This window comes from Eucyclogobius newberryi, unplaced genomic scaffold, assembly GCF_026437365.1.
Source record: "Eucyclogobius newberryi isolate DKJ021-1_F unplaced genomic scaffold, fEucNew1.0.hap1 SCAF_16, whole genome shotgun sequence".
Lineage (NCBI taxonomy): Eukaryota > Metazoa > Chordata > Actinopteri > Gobiiformes > Gobiidae > Eucyclogobius > Eucyclogobius newberryi.
Window position 1 is genome coordinate 21,499,363 of NW_027315790.1, and position 18,419 is coordinate 21,517,781.

At 39.9% G+C, this 18,419-nt stretch overlaps 1 protein-coding gene across 1 annotated transcript in view; it reads right to left on the minus strand.

The window, feature by feature from the left end:
* trps1 (trichorhinophalangeal syndrome I) overlaps positions 1-18,419 on the minus strand; it is a 125,887-nt gene that overhangs the window by 71,480 nt on the left and 35,988 nt on the right. The window contains exons 2-8 of the mRNA XM_072447875.1: positions 13,011-13,616; positions 11,916-12,031; positions 7,242-7,815; positions 6,158-6,369; positions 5,257-5,431; positions 4,838-5,060; positions 949-1,714 (exon numbers count right to left, since the gene is read on the minus strand). Coding sequence (XP_072303976.1) covers positions 949-1,714; positions 4,838-5,060; positions 5,257-5,431; positions 6,158-6,369; positions 7,242-7,815; positions 11,916-12,031; positions 13,011-13,616 — 2,672 coding nt within the window. The remainder of the gene's footprint in view (positions 1-948; positions 1,715-4,837; positions 5,061-5,256; positions 5,432-6,157; positions 6,370-7,241; positions 7,816-11,915; positions 12,032-13,010; positions 13,617-18,419) is intronic.

Here is an 18,419-nt window from a genome sequence, read left to right on the forward strand (position 1 = left end):
AGGACTCGCCTTAACAGTGCTGATCAGCGCTTTGAGTGCGGCTGTGGGAGCTCGCTACATGACGCCTCATGCTCGCGTCGGATTCAAAGAAAAGATGATCAAGGTGTAATAATAGCTTTGATGAATAATGCGCTTAACGGCTACAGAGAATATAAGGCCTCAATTCAAAAGCGTAGGCAGGACCTATGCTGAAACCGTAGAGGGTCTAGTTAAGTTGAACAAATCAGGCAAAAATAGTACGTTTGAGTTATGATTTCAGTCACTTACGGCGGATGAATGGTCATTTTGTTCTGGAAACATAAGTATAACTTTCAATGGTGATAAACTTAAGGTGTACAATGCAACTTTTGGGTCAGCCATTTGCTTGTCTCCATGGAAATTTTATTGCTTGCATTTATCCGTCATAAAATGTACATAGTGCAGCTAAAGGAGGGCAATACATTGACATTTAGATAATATTGTGAATGTTGTTGAAGATATGAAAGTATATTGTTTATAGTGAAAAATACGACCAAAGGAACTGATTAAAATATGTATAAATATAAAAGTGATGTTGTATACTTTCAAATAAAGGTATATGATATTTCTATACGTTTGTTGACAGGCATTTCACATTTGTCTGATAATTAAACCTGAACTAATACATTCAAATTTCTGTTTAATTAGCATTGGTTTATCTATCGTTATCAGGATAATTTTTGTCAATATCATCCACCTCTAGTGCATCCTTAATTGAATATCACCATCAATAAAAAATGTGTTATTTACAAAACTGAATAATTTGATAAATGCAATCCTTTATAAATGAAAGAATATAATGTAGACAGTATTAATCTTGACGTTTAACACAAATTCAATTATAACTGTTTATGGCGTCAGAGTCAAAAGGTGTAAAAAAGAGGTAGAAGTACAGTGTATAGTGGACGTATGTATTTGAAAATGTCCTACCCGTAGCAGAGACTGGGACTCCTCTTTGGCTGTTCCCTTGCCGTCCTGTCCGCCACTCCCTCCGGTCCCGCCTCCTCCTGTCGCCCCGCCTCCAGCTGCCGTTGTGAACTGCTGGTTGGTCATTTGCTTCTCCCCCGCACCTCCACCGCCTCCGGACCTCCCTCCTCCGTACAGTTTGGCCTCTCCCAAAAACACCTTGGAGTCTCCCATGAACGCCTTGGTGTCGCTCAGATAGACCATGCTAGGCGAGCCTCTTTTCGACCCCGGCGATTCGTGATTGGGCGAGACGAATGATAGCGATAGCCCGGATGGGAAGAGGGAGGGGCTTCCACTTCTTTGTCTAGTTTCAGACCCTATCCGCTCCTTAGGCACCCAAAGCAAACCATGCGCCTGCTCCCCTCCTCTCTCCCCCGTCGCCCTCGTGTCCGCTATCACCCATCCTTTCTCTCTCTCCTTATCCTCGCCACTTTCACTCTTCACCACACCCTCCTCTCTGCTGCCCTCGGCCAGTCTACCCTCAGGGGGCGCTAGCGAGTAAAGCAGTCGGATGTCACCCTTGCTCTCCTCTTTGATGGCTAATGTGGAAGGAGCTGAACATCCATTGGCGGAGAGTGTTAGCGAAGGCGTGAGGGATGCGGCCAGGGGGGAGGAGTTTGACGAGCGGGCGGAGTCGTGGCAGTGGGCGGAGTTAAAATGGTCGAGGAGGGCAGTCGAATCGGGGGCGGTGAAGTCGCAGCGTCGGCAACGGCAACAAGCATGGACACGTCTAGAGAGACAAAAAAACAGACAAAGCAAGAATGATTAAATTATCAATATTTATTTCATTGCTGTTTTAAAGATGTAACATTTCTGGAATGCCACCTGCTTGTATCCATGGCGATGCTATTGCTACAGCATGGTGTTAAACTTAAACCTATCTTGATCCAGTTACAGGTCAACAGATCTGACCTGTAACTAATGCCACACTGGGGAACATTCAAGGCTCAGCAATGAAATCTCCATGGAAACAAGAAGGTGGCATAACAGAAAAGTTACATAGCGCACCTTGAATTACAATGATTACTTTATTTAGTCTACTGTATGTTCAGCGTCTGTGCCTTAGCTCCCACGCTCAATGTATCCGACATTAGTACAATTAGTAAAGTTATTATAAATGGAATAATTAATCACACCATGGGCTGTACAATGTATAACTTCACAATACAATTTAATCTTCTTTATGGGTATTGCTAATATACAGTACAGGAAAATTATGGAGGTGTTTTTCTCTCAAAGAACTAGACTGTTCACATTATGCTGGCAGACTGAACGCCAAACAGTGACGCACGTTCTGTCAAATCACAAGAGAACACATGTACATTCATCAGAAAGGCAAGAAATTAATCATGATTAATACACAATTCCAGTTGCTGAGGCTATTTATACTATATTAAAAGTGATTTGCGACATTAAAGGTAATTATTATTTATTATCCTATTATTATAACTAGACTATAACTACATATTATAACTACCGGTAATAACTATTTCTTATTTCTTCTCAAAATGAAGCAATTTGATCTCTACTTTTTTAAATGAAGAAATTGCATTCTGGACCGAAATCATAATGGACATACGGAAGATGGAAAAAATCACATATGGACTGAACTTCGACATAAACTGGACGAAAATGGGACTCACATTATGGATCAGGTGTATTTTATTTTCATTTGGATACTTTATTCTAAAAACGGTAATCTCAAACAATACACACTTTGTATTTTCTCTGGCTCCGCCCACTTTGCACTTCCTTGTCTTTATTTTTATTTTATTTATTTTTTCTCTCTCTCTTTCTTTTTTTTCCTCCTTTCTTTCCCCCCCCCCACACACAGTATTGATTGATCTGTGTTTATTCTTTCAATAAAAAAATAATTTCATTTAGTTTCATTTTTATCATGTGTATTTATAGAACACTTTTCCACATTAAAACCCATTCAAAGCACTTTACTTGGCGATGTGAGAGAAGTGTCTTGCCTAACGACACAAGAACATTCTCCTGACGCGCTCGGGCTTCTGCTCATATTCTTCTTCTTGCTCATATTTCAATTACTGTGAAATTCATGTGCAATCTATGTGCTGTCGTAACACATATTCATGTGCAATTACTGTCGTGATCACATGTAATGGTATTTATGTATTTATTTATTTGTCTATGGGAGTTTTTATTATTTATAGGAGATCTTCTACTGAAAGTGTTTTTCAGACTTCCTATAAGTGATCTGTTCTTCTGTATCTGCCTCTGTATCTACCTGCGTTGCACCAATGAAATTTCCCCATGTGGGACAATAAAGGAATATCTTATCTTATCTTATCTTATTTACTCCCTTGTATATCTCCTTTGCAGTTTGAGCGCTTGACAACAAGACAAAATAAACACCAACATAATTCCTACAGAAGGAGCCCAGCACTGACATCGTTCTGTTTTTTAACAGCCATGTTGTTTGACAGTTTTGTTTAGAAATGACAGAACACATTTCAACAGTAAACACTAAAGATGTTCATATTCAATGCTATCTATTCATGCATTCTGTCTATTAGCGTCTCTGTCTGCCAGTGAATGCTCTCGTAGTGAAATATAAAAGCTGGAACACTACAGATAATCAATAACACCATATATTTAGATTTTTCAACAACGTACGTATCTCGCACTCTGAAGTTTGTGTTACAGTTAAAACCTGTCTCTAGTGTTCAGTTTAATCATCTCATGAGAACTACTGCGGTACTTCAAATTAAGAGATTATATGGACTCTATATGTCTTCTTCAGTTCATATCTCGCCTTATCACCTCTCATTTCATCTCATCTAATCTCGCTTTGTCTCGGGGGCAGAGTCCTTATTAACGCAGCGCCAGTTACATCGTGTTAATCATTTTGTGTGAGAACCGCCCTTTGTTTTTAGCGTTATATAAGGAAAACAACTGCACATGCAATTAGTTATTCTTTGCAACACAGACAAAAGGAAAAAAAGTTTCAATATTTCTTTTTTTGTCCATGGATAAGCAGATACAGGGATTACTTTCTGGCATTTTGAGTTGGTGCCGGGCTTTTTAAATGTGTGTGTTTAATGACGGTGTGTGTTAATGAGAGCGTGACTGGACTGTAAAAGCAGGTCCATCTCGGATTTTCCTCACATGCTCCACTTTCTTCTGGTTCTGTCTCAGTTTCTTGAAAACAACCTTTCAATTCTGATTGATTAAAAAGCTGAAATCCCTCTTTTTGTCAGACAATAGCGTCAATGTCTTTTCTTTTCTCCATAATGCGATTCAGATCAATACTGTATGAATCTGAGACGAATTGAACGAGAATACAATGTGACTTTCAGTTCTTGAGTCTTTGAGCCCAACTTTCCACTTTCAAGGTGCATGTCGCAAACGTAATGTGATGAACGGCAAACTGAAGAAAACACGATATTTACAGAAACGCATCACGATGAAGAAAAAAGTAAATGTACAAAAACAGATGTATTCATTTTGGAACATGTTCAAAAAGTATTCGCCTTTTGTTCCCATCTTCTACAGATATCATCATTTAAAATATTGGTGAGTGGATTTGATCAAAAAGGGATGGAATAAATAAATAAATAAGTAGATTACCGTAAAATATGTTTGGCTTTTGAAAATATTGAGTAAAATGCAAGCCACTGATGACGTTTTTAAATGAGACTTTAAACCTGTTTTTTTTAGTACGTTTTTTTTTTTTTTAATCATACATTTTTAGTTGTCATTCCGGTGTATTCAATCAGCATTAAACTGCACTTGTCTCTGCAGCAACATCACATTATAGAACAGACGCAGCAGCTTTTATACACTGTAAATATTGTGAAAAGTCAAGAGTACTCTAATAGCTCCCCACCTGTAGTGTCTGAAGATCTCCTCCTCCACCTCTGTGATGAAGTGACATTTTGTGCAGGAGTGCTCCCTCTCCCCCCCTCTGCCTCCCCCGACATCCTCCTCCGCTTTGACATGAGGCGACACCCCCTTCAGGCTGGTGACGGTATGGCAGCCCTCGTAGTGTTGCAGCAGCACGTCGATGTCGGTCGTGGCGAACGCACACTGGTCACACAAGTGCGTTACACCTGGCAGCACACACACACACACACACAAACACACACACAAACACAAACACACACACAAACACACACACACACACACACACACAAACACACACACACACACACACAAACACACACACACACAAGAGAGAGGCAAGGAGACGGATGTTACACTAGAAAACAAAAGACCGGCATTGTGTATTGTTTTGACTTTTAGTACCTTGCGTGACCATGGGATGTGCTGTGTTAGTGGGGTCGTTTCTGGGGTTAGGAGGGGTCAAGCTTGGTGAAGTGGCAGGCTTTGAACCGGCAGTGTCCTGGGGTTTGGTGGACTGTGGGAACTTAGAGCAGCATTTAGAGCAGGTGGGCTTCCGACAAGCAAAAGGATGGGACACCTAATGGGAGAAATAACACGTCATTTGTGGTGTGAGTGGGTCATTCTCATGCTTTAGTCTGAGCAGAGCAAACAGTGCTTGAAATGTGTGTGGTCAAGTACAAAGTAATTAGAGACTTTGGGTAAGATTTGAGTTCAAAACACATTAGAAAATAAACAATACTGGAAAAATTGGAGATCGTAATGGCCATTTCAAGTAATGTTGTTGGTCCGTCTACATTTCTACAGATGATGATACTATTTTACGTGAAATGATGGTGAACCTCAGTAACCTCTGCTTCATTTGTCAATTGTATTTGCAAATGCATTAAAAAAAACGCATTATACAAACCATCCCAAAGTTGTTTTCTGCTCAAATGGGGCTGTGTTAGGTGGTTACATCAATGCAGTGGGAGGCTTTTACAATATGGACGTGCACCATTAACTGAACATTGCCACTCGCGGTTTTCCCTGTTAACTTTCCTTTGTGCATTTTAAACAGCTACAACCGCAACGTTTGGCAGCTGGCACAGAGGCGAGTGGGACGTCTGTGGGTGTATTTGAGGAAGCAAGGGACTTTAAACTAGGCTGGAAATTGGAGTAATTAACTTTACTCTTGTTCATGATGCATCACATTTCTTCCCCCCCCCCTTCTGACAGAAAAGCTATATTTACTTTCTCCCCATCTCATTAGCAAGACGGCAGTATTTGTTTAAGATTTGGTGTAGTTGCGGCGTGCTAATCTCACCTCCCCCAGGTGTTTCTGCGGCTGACACAGGCCCTGCGGACAGTACATGCAGTGCTGGATGCAGCAGCGGTGGATGGAGTGGTTGTGCTGGTAGTGGAGCAGTAAAGGCGCCACCACGATCACGTCTGCGCTGTGGGCCATCGAGTACCGGAAGTCGCACAGCTGACAGTTGTAGCTGGTTACCACGGCGTCAGGGTCACTGCTGTTTGGGTCTGCAAGGGATAATGGTATAAGATTGGATTAGTAGACTAGAGTCATATTAATGAGCAGCGATCACTCTAAGGGTGCGTTCACACTTGCACTAATACATTGGGACGAAAAAGGAGATTAAACCTGGAAATAAATCTTGACTAGAACAGGACTAAACCAGGACTAGAACAGGACTAAACCAGGACTAGAACAGGATTAAACCAAGACTAGAACAGGATTAGAACAGGACTAGAACAGGACTGGAATAGGACTAAACCAGGACTAAAACAGGACTAAACCAGGATTAGAACAGGACTAAACCAGGATTAGAACAGGACTAAACCAGGATTAGAACAGGACTAGAACAGGACTAGAACAGGACTAGAACAGGACTAAACCAGAACTAGAACTGGACTAGAACTGGACTAAAAGTAAATTGTTTAAGTGAGTTGACGGGTTCTTCTAATCCAAACACATTTCACTGCATCGTTGACTTGTATATGACAAATAAATCTCAATCAAATCTCAATATCAAGCGTGAATCCAGGTTTTGTCTTCAAAATAGTTGTGTTTGCAGCAGAATTAGCCATTATAATGGTCAAATATCAGATCACAAATGATGAAACGTCTGTGACTGGTGTGTGTGGTTCGTTCCCACTGCAGTTAAGCTCGTGAAAGAATTCAACGCTATTTCTAAATGTGCAATCACTTCAGTTTGTTATGAATAGCACGGCAAATAACAGGTGGTCCAGACATTATGGCTGATCATCGCTCGTCATAACCGCGTATCACTTCAACAATAGTCATTTTTTGAGCACGCGTGGTTCATTGATCTTTAATGAGTCCGACATCAGGAGCCATAACATTTTCCCCATTCGTTCTTGCGTTTCATTACCTTGGCCGGTGCCGGTTGGATTGGATGACCCGTCTTTGCGAGTTTTGGATGCCACGTGTTCTCCCTCCCTCCTCCTCTCTGGCTCCGTCCCAGCGGGGTTATAGTTCTTGTGTCTTTGCTCGTAATGCTCGAGCAGCTTTGCCGAGCCGCCCGCCCACTCGCAACTCCAGCTGCAAAACTTACACCAATAATACGCCTGTCCACCTCCGCGTCCGACCTCCCCCGTCCAGCCCGGCGAGTCGCCACACGCCATGACCGGGACAGAGTATCCCACTAGAGAGTCGTCGTCGGACCTGACGGCCACTCGCTCCGCCCCGTCTACGATCTGACCCCGCATCTTCGTCTGGCCGTCGTGAGCTGCCAAGTTGTTGTTGTTGTTTGACATTAGCAAAGGCGGGGTCGTGGGCGGGGTTTTGACCTTGTTTGGATGCATGGAGAGGAAGTGCTGTTCAAGTTCGATAGAGTTGCTGCCCATGTATGTGAAGTTGCAGAACTTGCACCGAAAGTACTTAGTGTTGCCCTGGCAATCTGACGTCTTCCGGCCAATCCCGATCAGCGTGCCGCCAAGCATCACCTGTAGGAAGGGGGAGGGGGAAAACTGTTTTAGAAGTACCTGCGTCACGGAAAGTACTTTAGTCTTTTCTATGTGTGGTCAAGTTCTTTATAAACACACTTTGATTGACTGACAAACCTTCATAAACGGTGAGAATTGAAAGAACAAATGCTGCCTTTCTTTCTTTTTTTTCTGGAATGTACTTACGTAATGCTATTTTATGCTATTTTAATGCTATTTTCTTCAATTTTACTGCTTGTGTTTTGGGACTACAGGGGTCAAAAAGAGCACGTATTACACCTTTTATGTTTCTGTTGTTGTAACTGTTTATGAAATGCGCAATACGAATAAAGTGGATTGGATTTGGAATTTTCCACATTATGGCATTACATTTATCTATCTCCATGGGGACGCCACAAGACCACGTTACAGGTCAGATCTGTTGAGAGGCGACCCCAGTCACAAGTGTGTCGCAACAGGATGATGAAGCTTGAAAAAAGCTAAATGTACAGAATTTGAATGTATTTTTTGAGCAATAATAACTCCTGTAGTTGAATAAATGCAAGAAATATCAATAATACTGTACTGTGGATGATTCCAGGCAAAGCAATAGCTTGGAAATGGACAGTGTGTTTTGCCAACATCGGGCAGGAAAGTACAAGTCAGTTTTGATAATTAGCCTGGCAATTACTGTCATTTGGCTTTATTTGGGTTCAAATAAAAGCACTCTTATTATCGCAGCAGGTTGACTACTTTAAGTGCGTTTTAAAAGTGAGCATTCAACAAATCTGACCTTTTTAATATAATGTAGAAAGACAAGAACAGCACAAATAACTAAAACGTGCCTGTTCACACTCGCTCACACCAAGAGGAAATGTCTTGTTTTTTCTCACCATGCGACTAGCAGTTTGTGACTAATGGCTCAGTCGTTTTACAAGACAACTTCATATATTTCTGCATGTATCAGTAGCATTTCTTACTGAGTTGAGTTAGTAATACTTTTCCTTACTTACTGGTTCACTGCTAAAATGAATGTCTCCCAAAGAGGAGCTCTGGAGCTGTTAATCATGGACATGTTATTTTTATGCTCTTGCAATGCTTTTTATGACTGCATTTCTCACTTGTGGCATTTATGACTCTCTTTGTTATTCTTATATTAACACATTTCATTTTTACACACAACTTCTATCCTACTTATGTAAAATATGAACTTTGTTGGTTTATGTTTATGTATTTCCTTATTATTTCAGCGTTTCACCATGTCATTCAACCCACATTATAACAACATAACATGAACTGAGCAATATAACTATATTCAGCACCTTTTTGGGGCTCAACCTCACGTTTTCTAACCTTTGTGATGTCATAATTGTAATACATTGAAATTGTTGATATCTAAAATGATAATATAGTACAAAACCTGCCAAAATAAAACCATAATAATGGTACATACAGTTGATAATGGCCTAATATGTGTGATATTGTGTAAATTCAGATTCAAAGCGAATAAATGGGTGTATTTATATCCGTTTGATGATAAATCAATGCAAACAAAAAAGAAAAGGGAGCGAGAGAGGTTGGTTTCTTTGAAAGGAACCCAAGAAAAAGAGACGCTCGCACAGACGGGAAGACAAAAGTACATTCATGTGTCTGACAGCTGTTTTTGTTAAACTACCTAACTGCCCATTACAACCACTATTCACACGTCTTTTCTCTGCGTCTCACTTCTACCCTTTCCTTTCCCTCCATCTCTAGCTCCTCTCTCACTTTTCCCGCGATCGGATTGGTCAGCGCGCGATCCCGTCTCAGCAAATGACAACATGGAATTTTCCAAACGTGGGCGGGAGACGGAGAAGGCGAGAGAATAGAGAGCTCTTTCATTCGTTTTTTTTTTTCAGTTCACTTTTTCAACGTAATGACGATTTAAACCCACTGGATTTTCTATTTCTGACTGCATGTGTGTGCCAGTGTGTGTGCGCGCGCCGCTGTGGCGTTTACTGGATATGACTCGGACCATACCAGGCCCTGGTTTGAATAAAAACCTCTATTTGACAGTCGTGCTCTTTCTGCTTTTTCACATTTCCTTTCAGTTGAATGTTGGATCGTAGTTCTGGAAGCACAGCAGATTTCTGCTGCTCATGACACACCCAAGTTTCACATGAATTATATATTGATCCATTTCCAATACTGTGCGACAAATCTGACCTGAACTTCTTGTTGCTGTGATAATGTCTCTAGTAGGGCGTTCTCTTGGCCATTAAGCAATTATTCTTCCAATTAGTCAACCTGTCAGGCCTTTTAATGACAATCAGTCCCTTAAGTTGCTTAAGGGAAAGGGACTGATTGTACTGTATATTGTTGTATGAGTATTGCTCACTGTAAGCTTTGTGTTTTTACTATTTTATTCTTTGTTTCAACTGTTTTGTGAAGCACTTATTGACTTGAAAGATGCTATACAAATACAGTTGACTTACTTAATTACCAGTCCAAACTGTTTTTTTCTATAGTACTTTGCACATTTTAAACACATTTTAACCAAATGAAGGTTTAAATATGGTGACTGGAGGCTTATTCTAATTACAAATAGAGTGTAATATTGATTAAAATCTGAAATAGTTTATTCTGCTGGGTCGTATGATTTAAAAATGCTCGTGTCTTTGATACAAAACATATTTTTGTATGTGTTTTGTCTGTTTAGATAATGATTACGATAATTAAAATACAAATATTGTATAGTCACAATCAGTCAATTAATCGTTGCAGGCCTTATGTCTACTGTAGGGGTGAGCATACTATACCTTTTTCAGCTTTTGTAGCATGTCTTACTATAAACAATATACTCAATATTCAAATGTATCTACATGTTGATATATTGCCCACGTCCAGTCTAATGTATGTTAAGTTGTGTATAGTTATTGTTCCATATGAATTGAATTAAAGTGTGTATTGTTTATTTTAGCTGCAGCACAATACCTCCTTCTACACACATATGGCGTGTAAACATTTGCATATTTATGTCTCATTTCTTTCTGTCCAACATGATTAGAAACAAAACCCATCTTTCGCTTAAATTCCATGCTGTTTTTTTCTTGCTTCTGCAGTAAATCCTCCATCCTCTGCACCTTCTCTTACACCAGCTATCCTCATGTGCTCTTTAAGTACGCCTATAAATCTCCTTCTCGGTCTTCCTTTAGGCCTCCTGCTCGGTAGCTCTAAACTTAGCTTCCTTCTTCCAATATATTCACTTTCCTGTCCAAACCATCTCAATCTGGCCTCTATGACTGCACCTCCAAAACATCTAACTGAGGCTGGGAACCATTAAAAGGTATCACTGTGGTGCAACAACAAAAAAAGTGAAAGCCCTGCTGATATCGGAAAAATGTGTTAGTATTGCAAACTGGCCTCTGTCTGGCCCATCCTGAGAGAACATTTTGTAGAGTTCCTCTGCTGTGTCACCACAAATGAACGATAAAAGCCCCCAGCCCTTTATCTAATACCATACTTCATATTTAAACAGTTTTATTCTTTTTTGTTGTTTTGGCTCACTCATATCTATAATTTATTGGGAGAAAATAGGCTAATGTTGTTCTTTCCGAATACCGGCTTGTCCTCATAGACAGTTTTGTGGAAGTCCTTTCAGAGCGGTAATAAAAAGCAACATAAGTTTGACAGGCATTCAGGGACAGAGCTTTATAGCTGTGGAGGTAAGAAAAGACTCGGCCATTAACGAAAAGCTTTATGGTTACAGTAAACAAAGCTCTAAACACTTAAACTTCCTTTCAGTGTAAGTCAATAGACAATAGCAAGATGCTCTGTGCTGCTATGGTTCATCAAATGCTTTATCTGTTCATATTATTGCAGTAATAGCTCTCCTTTGGTTGTAAAAGCAAACAGGCCTTGTCATTACAAGTTATGATATTGGCTTTCTTAAACAGAATCTTTCTTTCTGTGTACATCCTCTTGTGGTTTTATGCAGAATTAGATATGGGAAGTTTTTAATTTGTATATCCAAGTACATAAAAGGTCAGGTTTTGATTGACTTTTGACTTGGGGAAGAGAGAATGATTTGTGAGGTATTTTAAAGCACCCAAAAGGTCAGAGGTTACATTCTGAAAGCGTACCTGGACGTCGTACGTGCCGTTCAACAGCACCGTCCTATGCTGCTGGTTGAGGAGATCTTGTCGGATCTTCCCCAAATCTTTGGCTTGGTTCCTCTGGCCTTGTCCCGCCTGGACGTCTGGGAACGAGAACGAGGATGGAGAGGTTTAACAGTCGAGAAAGAAACACAGACAGACTCAAACATGTTAAAGATAGAAGAAAGGATAGTAGACAAGAATGTTCAACTAATAATACTGTTGGAGGAAGGTCAGTACACAGATGAACTCTCGTTTTGCTATTGAGAAAACATTTACAATATACCGTATTTTCCGGACTATAAGTTGCACCTTTTTTCATAGTTTTGGCCGGGGTGCGACTTATACTTATATTTATACCTATATACTTATACTCCGGAGCGACTTATATGTGATATTATTTGTTATTTTCACACTTGCAACCACATTTCATACTCCAGTGCGACTTATATATGTTTTTTTCTTTTCTATTATGCATTTTTATGCTGGTGCGACTTATAGTTCGGAAAATACGGTATATATTTTCACTTCTGGATATTAATATTCAAACACCCGTGTTCATGTATGTGTCTTGCCCAAATATTGAGGCTTTTATCTCATAAAAACATTCTTCAAAGACAGTAAAACATAATTTTTTGGGGTTGTTTTGTTGTTTTTTGCAAAGATTAATCAACTAATCTATAATTGCCTATAAAAAAAATAAAAATAAAAGTGTACTCAGATTGTGATCATTGTAATCGTTCTTAACAGAAGACTTTCAAAAAACACCTTTTTACAACAAAGACAGAAGCATTATTAGATAAAAATGTCAAATAATAATAATTTAATTCTGATTTTCACAAACTTTCAGTCACCAAACTTAATTTGGATAAAAATGTATCTAAAACGCCTCAATGAACAATAGAAATAATGACTCCAACAACATTCTTTTGCTAATTCCCAAACTGCCGTGCTTGTATAATAAATAACCAAAGTTTTTTTAAATAGAAATCATCATTTGACCTGTCGACTAATTCAACTCCCCCCCGACTATTGACGAATCCTATATTTGATTAAATTCTGTCTAAAGTCCCTGAGCGATACCTTGAGGCGCCATATTGTGCAGGGCGAGGATGTGCGAGTCCAGAGCGGCGTCCTGTCTGGTGCGGTTGTGCAGCCCCAGGTGGTACTTCCTGAAGTGCTTCACCAGGTCGGCGGGGTCGTTCCCATAGTAGCCGTAACCGCACACATTGCATTTGAAGTCCTGGAGTTTGGGAGAGGGGCTTCCGGACAGAGGAGGCGTGTCTCTCATGACCCCCTCCCCCGCTAAAACTCCCGCTACTTCCTGTCGCACATCCCTCTCGCTCCTGTCCACTTCTCTGAGCCCTTTCTCCCCGTCTTCGGCGATAACTTTGGATCTCGTACCTGCGGATCGCCTTTCGTCATAACCGGTCGACGACGGCGATACAGATGAAGACACACATTCACTGTCCCTCTCCTCGTCCTCCTGCTCCTCGCTCGGGCCGGTCCTGAGGTGCTCCGAGGACTCCGGTTCGGACGGATGGGATATCCGGTCGGCCTCGGCTCCCACTCTGCCCTCCTCGTCTCCCTCATCTTCCTCGTCTCCCGTGGCCTGTCTCTTTCCCTCCTCCTCCTCTTCCTCCTCTCCTCCCACACTCCTGATAGGGGGATTCTTCTTCCTCACCATCTCTGCAAGACAAAACGAGGCAAATGGTTATTCATGTGGCAATCATAGAGTGTTTGAGCGTCGTCTTTTTGTGGAAAGTATTGTTATATGAATCATGTGTGAGGGAAAATAGGCCTCATGATGGCATCTAGATATTTTCCAAAAAAGGACACGCCCATAGCTTGTGTTCACGTATCATCGTAACAGTTCTGTTTACTACAGTTTATAATTGAGCTGGAAGACAGATGGTGGAATTTGCTGTTTAACTTCAGATGACAGTTTTGTTGACTTTGTTTAATTGGTTATTATCTCTCTAATTACTGGGCCTAGTCACATGAAACAAAAACTGGCACAATTGCAATGTCTTCTCTGTCAACTCAATTGAATTAATGTAACAAATATCGTTGCCACATTTGCTTCAGACGGTGGTGCCATTATTCCTCCTCAAATATGTGATAATTGTCAGTTGAACGTTATGATTGTTTTGCTTAACTATTAATCCAGCAATAATTATTAACATGAATCGATTAGTTGTTTGGAATAAGAAATGCCCATGAATATCTGATTTTTACTCAATTTGAAACAGCTGAAGCTAAGGTGAGATTCTGGTGGACGATATTCAGACAAAATCATCAGAAAACTTCTTCTCTCAGCATATGGCATGTTTTAGAGTCTGTGAATAGTATTATTCCATTACAAAATTAGTTGTGATTATTCAGGGAACTTGTTTCAACCCTAATTGAAAGGACTTTTATGTTTTGTGGAGCCAAGAAATAACGATGAGTTTCAACATTTGTGGATCATAAATTCAGACATTCATCTCCATATCACACTTTGCATTCATTCAGAGTGCAATTCTTACTCCTAAAACTTAAATTCTAAACTTTATGCATGCCCCTTTTGTTACATTTTGCTACTTTTTAGTATTAATTCTTGTATGTTGCACTTTAATACCAAAAAAAGTTCCTAGTTTTTGAATCCTATTAATTCACACTGGCAATAAATCCCTTTCTGATTCCAAGCTTCCTTCTAAAATTGCATGTACGGTACATTGTAATAGCAATAGATTTAGTGGAAGAACTCCCTGTAAACTGTGGTTAATTTGCCATCAAAAGCAGAGGGATGTCAGGGCCCAACAATGCTAAATTACATGCCCGACTTGTTTGACAATGATGCATTTGTACAATGCAGCTTTAATCCACTTTACAAAACCCTTTGAAAAACGCTTTTAACGATCTTCAACCACAGACCTCGTCAAAGAAAAATAATTTGGATAAATCAGAAACATTTGACAGAATTCTGAGGGAAATGCTGCGTGCGGTGCGGACGTTGCCAGGCACATTGCATCTTTAAGGGCAAACTTCTTTCTTTTTTTTTTAGAAACTGGGAATCGTTTTATCGTTATGGAAGCCATGCGTGAGAATCTTCCAGCAGATGACCACATCAAAACCCAAACCATATCACAGAAACTGAAGCGAGGGGGCAGAGATGCTCAGAGGGAAGAAAACAGGGAAGATGTCCAACACGACCACATCAAACCCAGTGCCCCATATCACAAAGATGGATGAGCGAGGCGGGCAGTCTGCAATTCATTCCCTACAACGCTTCCAAAATGTCTCCTTTGCATCTTTGTCGTGGCTTTTCTGGCTCCGACATTCCTCTGCTTTTCACCATATCTACATAAGCAAGAGCTGGAGGGGCCTCGTCATAAAAACTTGCCTAAATGAGTATTAGGGACACACAAGTTGACATGTATGCATTTTAATGATTTAGAAATGATGAAGGGATTGTTTGTACCAGCTTTGTTAATACATAAAGCAGACAATGTTGTGTCAGTCAAAGAAAAATGTGTTAAAACATGTCTTTAAACATATAATTTGAGGTTTGATTGTCAGTAAAATGTGAAAATGTCTGTAAAATGAACCAAAAAAAGTGTAGAAATATCACCTTATACCCTCATTTTTATTTTAAATCAGCTCTTTTTTATGCATTTTTACTCTAAACGATACACTGTACTTCATATTCAAATTGTGCGGATCTTCAAAACAACATTCATGATATTTTCTCAGTGTTTATACGTTGCCAGCCCTAATACAAATTGTAACAGAACTATAATAAACACATAATCCAGGGTAATGAGGTTTTGGGCGTCTTGGCTAACGATGCCCAGTACGTGCCCATTATGGAAACGTGCTCTTTATCTGGAAGACGGATGAGCTCAGTTTGTTCTCTATAATTCAAACCCCAAATGTCTTGGTTGCGTCGCTGCCACTGGTTTCCCGGCTTCCGCATTCCTGACACTTTCCCCCCATTTCTCACTGTCTCCACGGCACTTAATCTGTGTCACCTTCTGGACTTCAGTTTGGCTTTCATCCTCTACGAACTCCTGAAAAACCCGCTGAATGATTCAAGGCGACATCCAGTCACTGACATTTCACCTTAATGAGAATATTACGAATTAACCTACATTTCAGAAGTATCGGCACAATCGATTTGTTGGGAAATGTTTTGTTCGATTATCAGTAACGTATTTTCAGGACTATAAGTTGCACCTTTTTTCTTGGTTTTGACCCAGAATGCGACTTATATTTATACTTATATACTTATACTTATATGTGATATTATTTGATATTTTCATACTTACAACCTTATTTCATACTCCAGTGCAACTTAAATATGTTTTTTTTCTTCTCTATTATGCATTTTTTGGCTGGTGCTACGGTATTTACTATCATTTTGTAGTAAATTTCTCTTCATAATCATTACAAGGTTAATTGAAAACTGAGAGACGGTTAATTAATTTATATTTTATGTAAATTCCGGCCTGTAGTTGCTGTGATAAAGTTCCTCTTTACGTCAAACAGCCCATTATAATCTTCAAACCATTATTGTTCACCTTGTCCTCGAATAGAAACATAAACATTTCAAACTAAACTTAAAAAAATATGAGATTTCACCATGCAAAACCCAAATCCGTAATTGTTTTTCATTGATTATGTTTTGTATTATTTCTATTCCTCCTCCATCCCTCTGTTGTTCTTTCCTTTTCTAATCGCCAAACTGAACCATCAAGTATGTTTTATGTTAAGCTTGATCTTTCCCTTCGTTTGAAAAGAGAACAATTGTGGTCGCGGCAGTCGTGACAAAGATGCTGTGCGTGTGTTTATCTGCAGTCATTCTGTTCATATTTGCTCATAAATACAGTCGCCCGCATGTGTGTGAAGTGTCCGCACGACGCCACAAAACCCGATCGCGCTCGGATCGATTCAAGATGAGAGCGCCGACATTTTTGTGCATATTTGTGATTGTTGACGAGTTGGAGAAAAAGATAGCATGCGAGAACTCATGATTTATTACGGGGACTGTGGGAGATAAAGGGCTATTGTTATTTACTGATAGTGAACGTTCAAAGGAGAGCCAGATGCACAACGTGATCCCAATAAAACTAATGCAAATCAAGAAGCAAACATTTATGTTAAAAGGCATCACTGTATCCCCATTGTTCTCACGAAAAGATAAAATAAGGCTTGTTTTCTCTCATCTCTGACTCAGACGCACTGACTCATGTAGGTTTCCAAATTGATAACATGCAAGAATGTGAATGCAAGAATACAATGTGATTTCAAAACATCAATGGTTTCAGTCTTTTTAATAAATGATATGTAGACTTGTTTTTCTTGATGTAATAAAGTTTAATATGTTTGGTAAAAGCAGCCGTAGTACTCTAGGGTCCAAATGTGGTGAGTGTTGCATTGGCCGCGGACCAGGAAGTGCAAGAAGCGGTTGTCATTAGCATTACCATGACAGCAAAACTCTGCTCTGGCCTCTGAAAGTTGTGAAAAGTGTTTGTTTGTTGTTTATTCATTCCATAGAATACAAAAGAAAATCAAACGGAACACAACACAGAGAGAGGAAAAGAAAATGCATTTGTTGGTATTTATTCCCAATGTCTGGCAAACTTGTCTATTTTCTTTTTATTGTTTGAATATGATACAAACAAAAAGGCGCAGAGAGTAACAAACATGTTCATTTTCAAATTCAATGCACATGTTAGTCTTTCCGGCCACTTCTTTTTGTAGCTTTCCATTTTTTTTTATTTTTTTTTTGCTGCAGTCAACAGTACATTCCGCTGGTATCCATCTATTGTTTCCATTGCTGGAGTTTTACATCCCTGATACAGTATATATATATATTTTTTTTCCATTTACTTTTGATCAATACTCTTTGTCAATATCAGTAATATTGTTTTGAGTGCTGACAAACTCTTCACGGTGAATATTGATGTAGTGAAGAATCCATTTGGACTGCTGCAAATATTGTAGAGCTCAGTTTTTCATGTTTTTTTAGACGGTAATAATCAGGTCCAACACCTTTGACACAATTCACACTTTCAATAGCATATCCTACAAAGAAAGTGCGCTCTTAACTCAAGTTCATGCAATCGTAACAAACCACTTGCTCCTTCGCTGACCCCTTGTGGCTTGTTTGGTATTCAGTCCCATCCCGCAACGGCAAAACCCAGCGATACTGCGCTAGCTCCTTTCATTTTTATTTTTGACCATTGCTGCATCTATTAAAATAAAGTGATTGCGCGTCTCGCTGGGCCTACGCCTTCAGCCCAGCCCTGGCACCGGGTCCGGAGACGGAGCAGAGGAAAATCTCATCAGATGCTCACCACACCCAGTCAGAATTCATCATTCACTCTGGGGTGGAAAACTACTGATCTTTGCGGTGAAGCAACGAGGCCGACATGACTGACCCCGGTGCTTTTCCACGTGTCACTGCTAAGTCACAGCAAAGATTAGCATTCAAGCAGAATTTCGAAT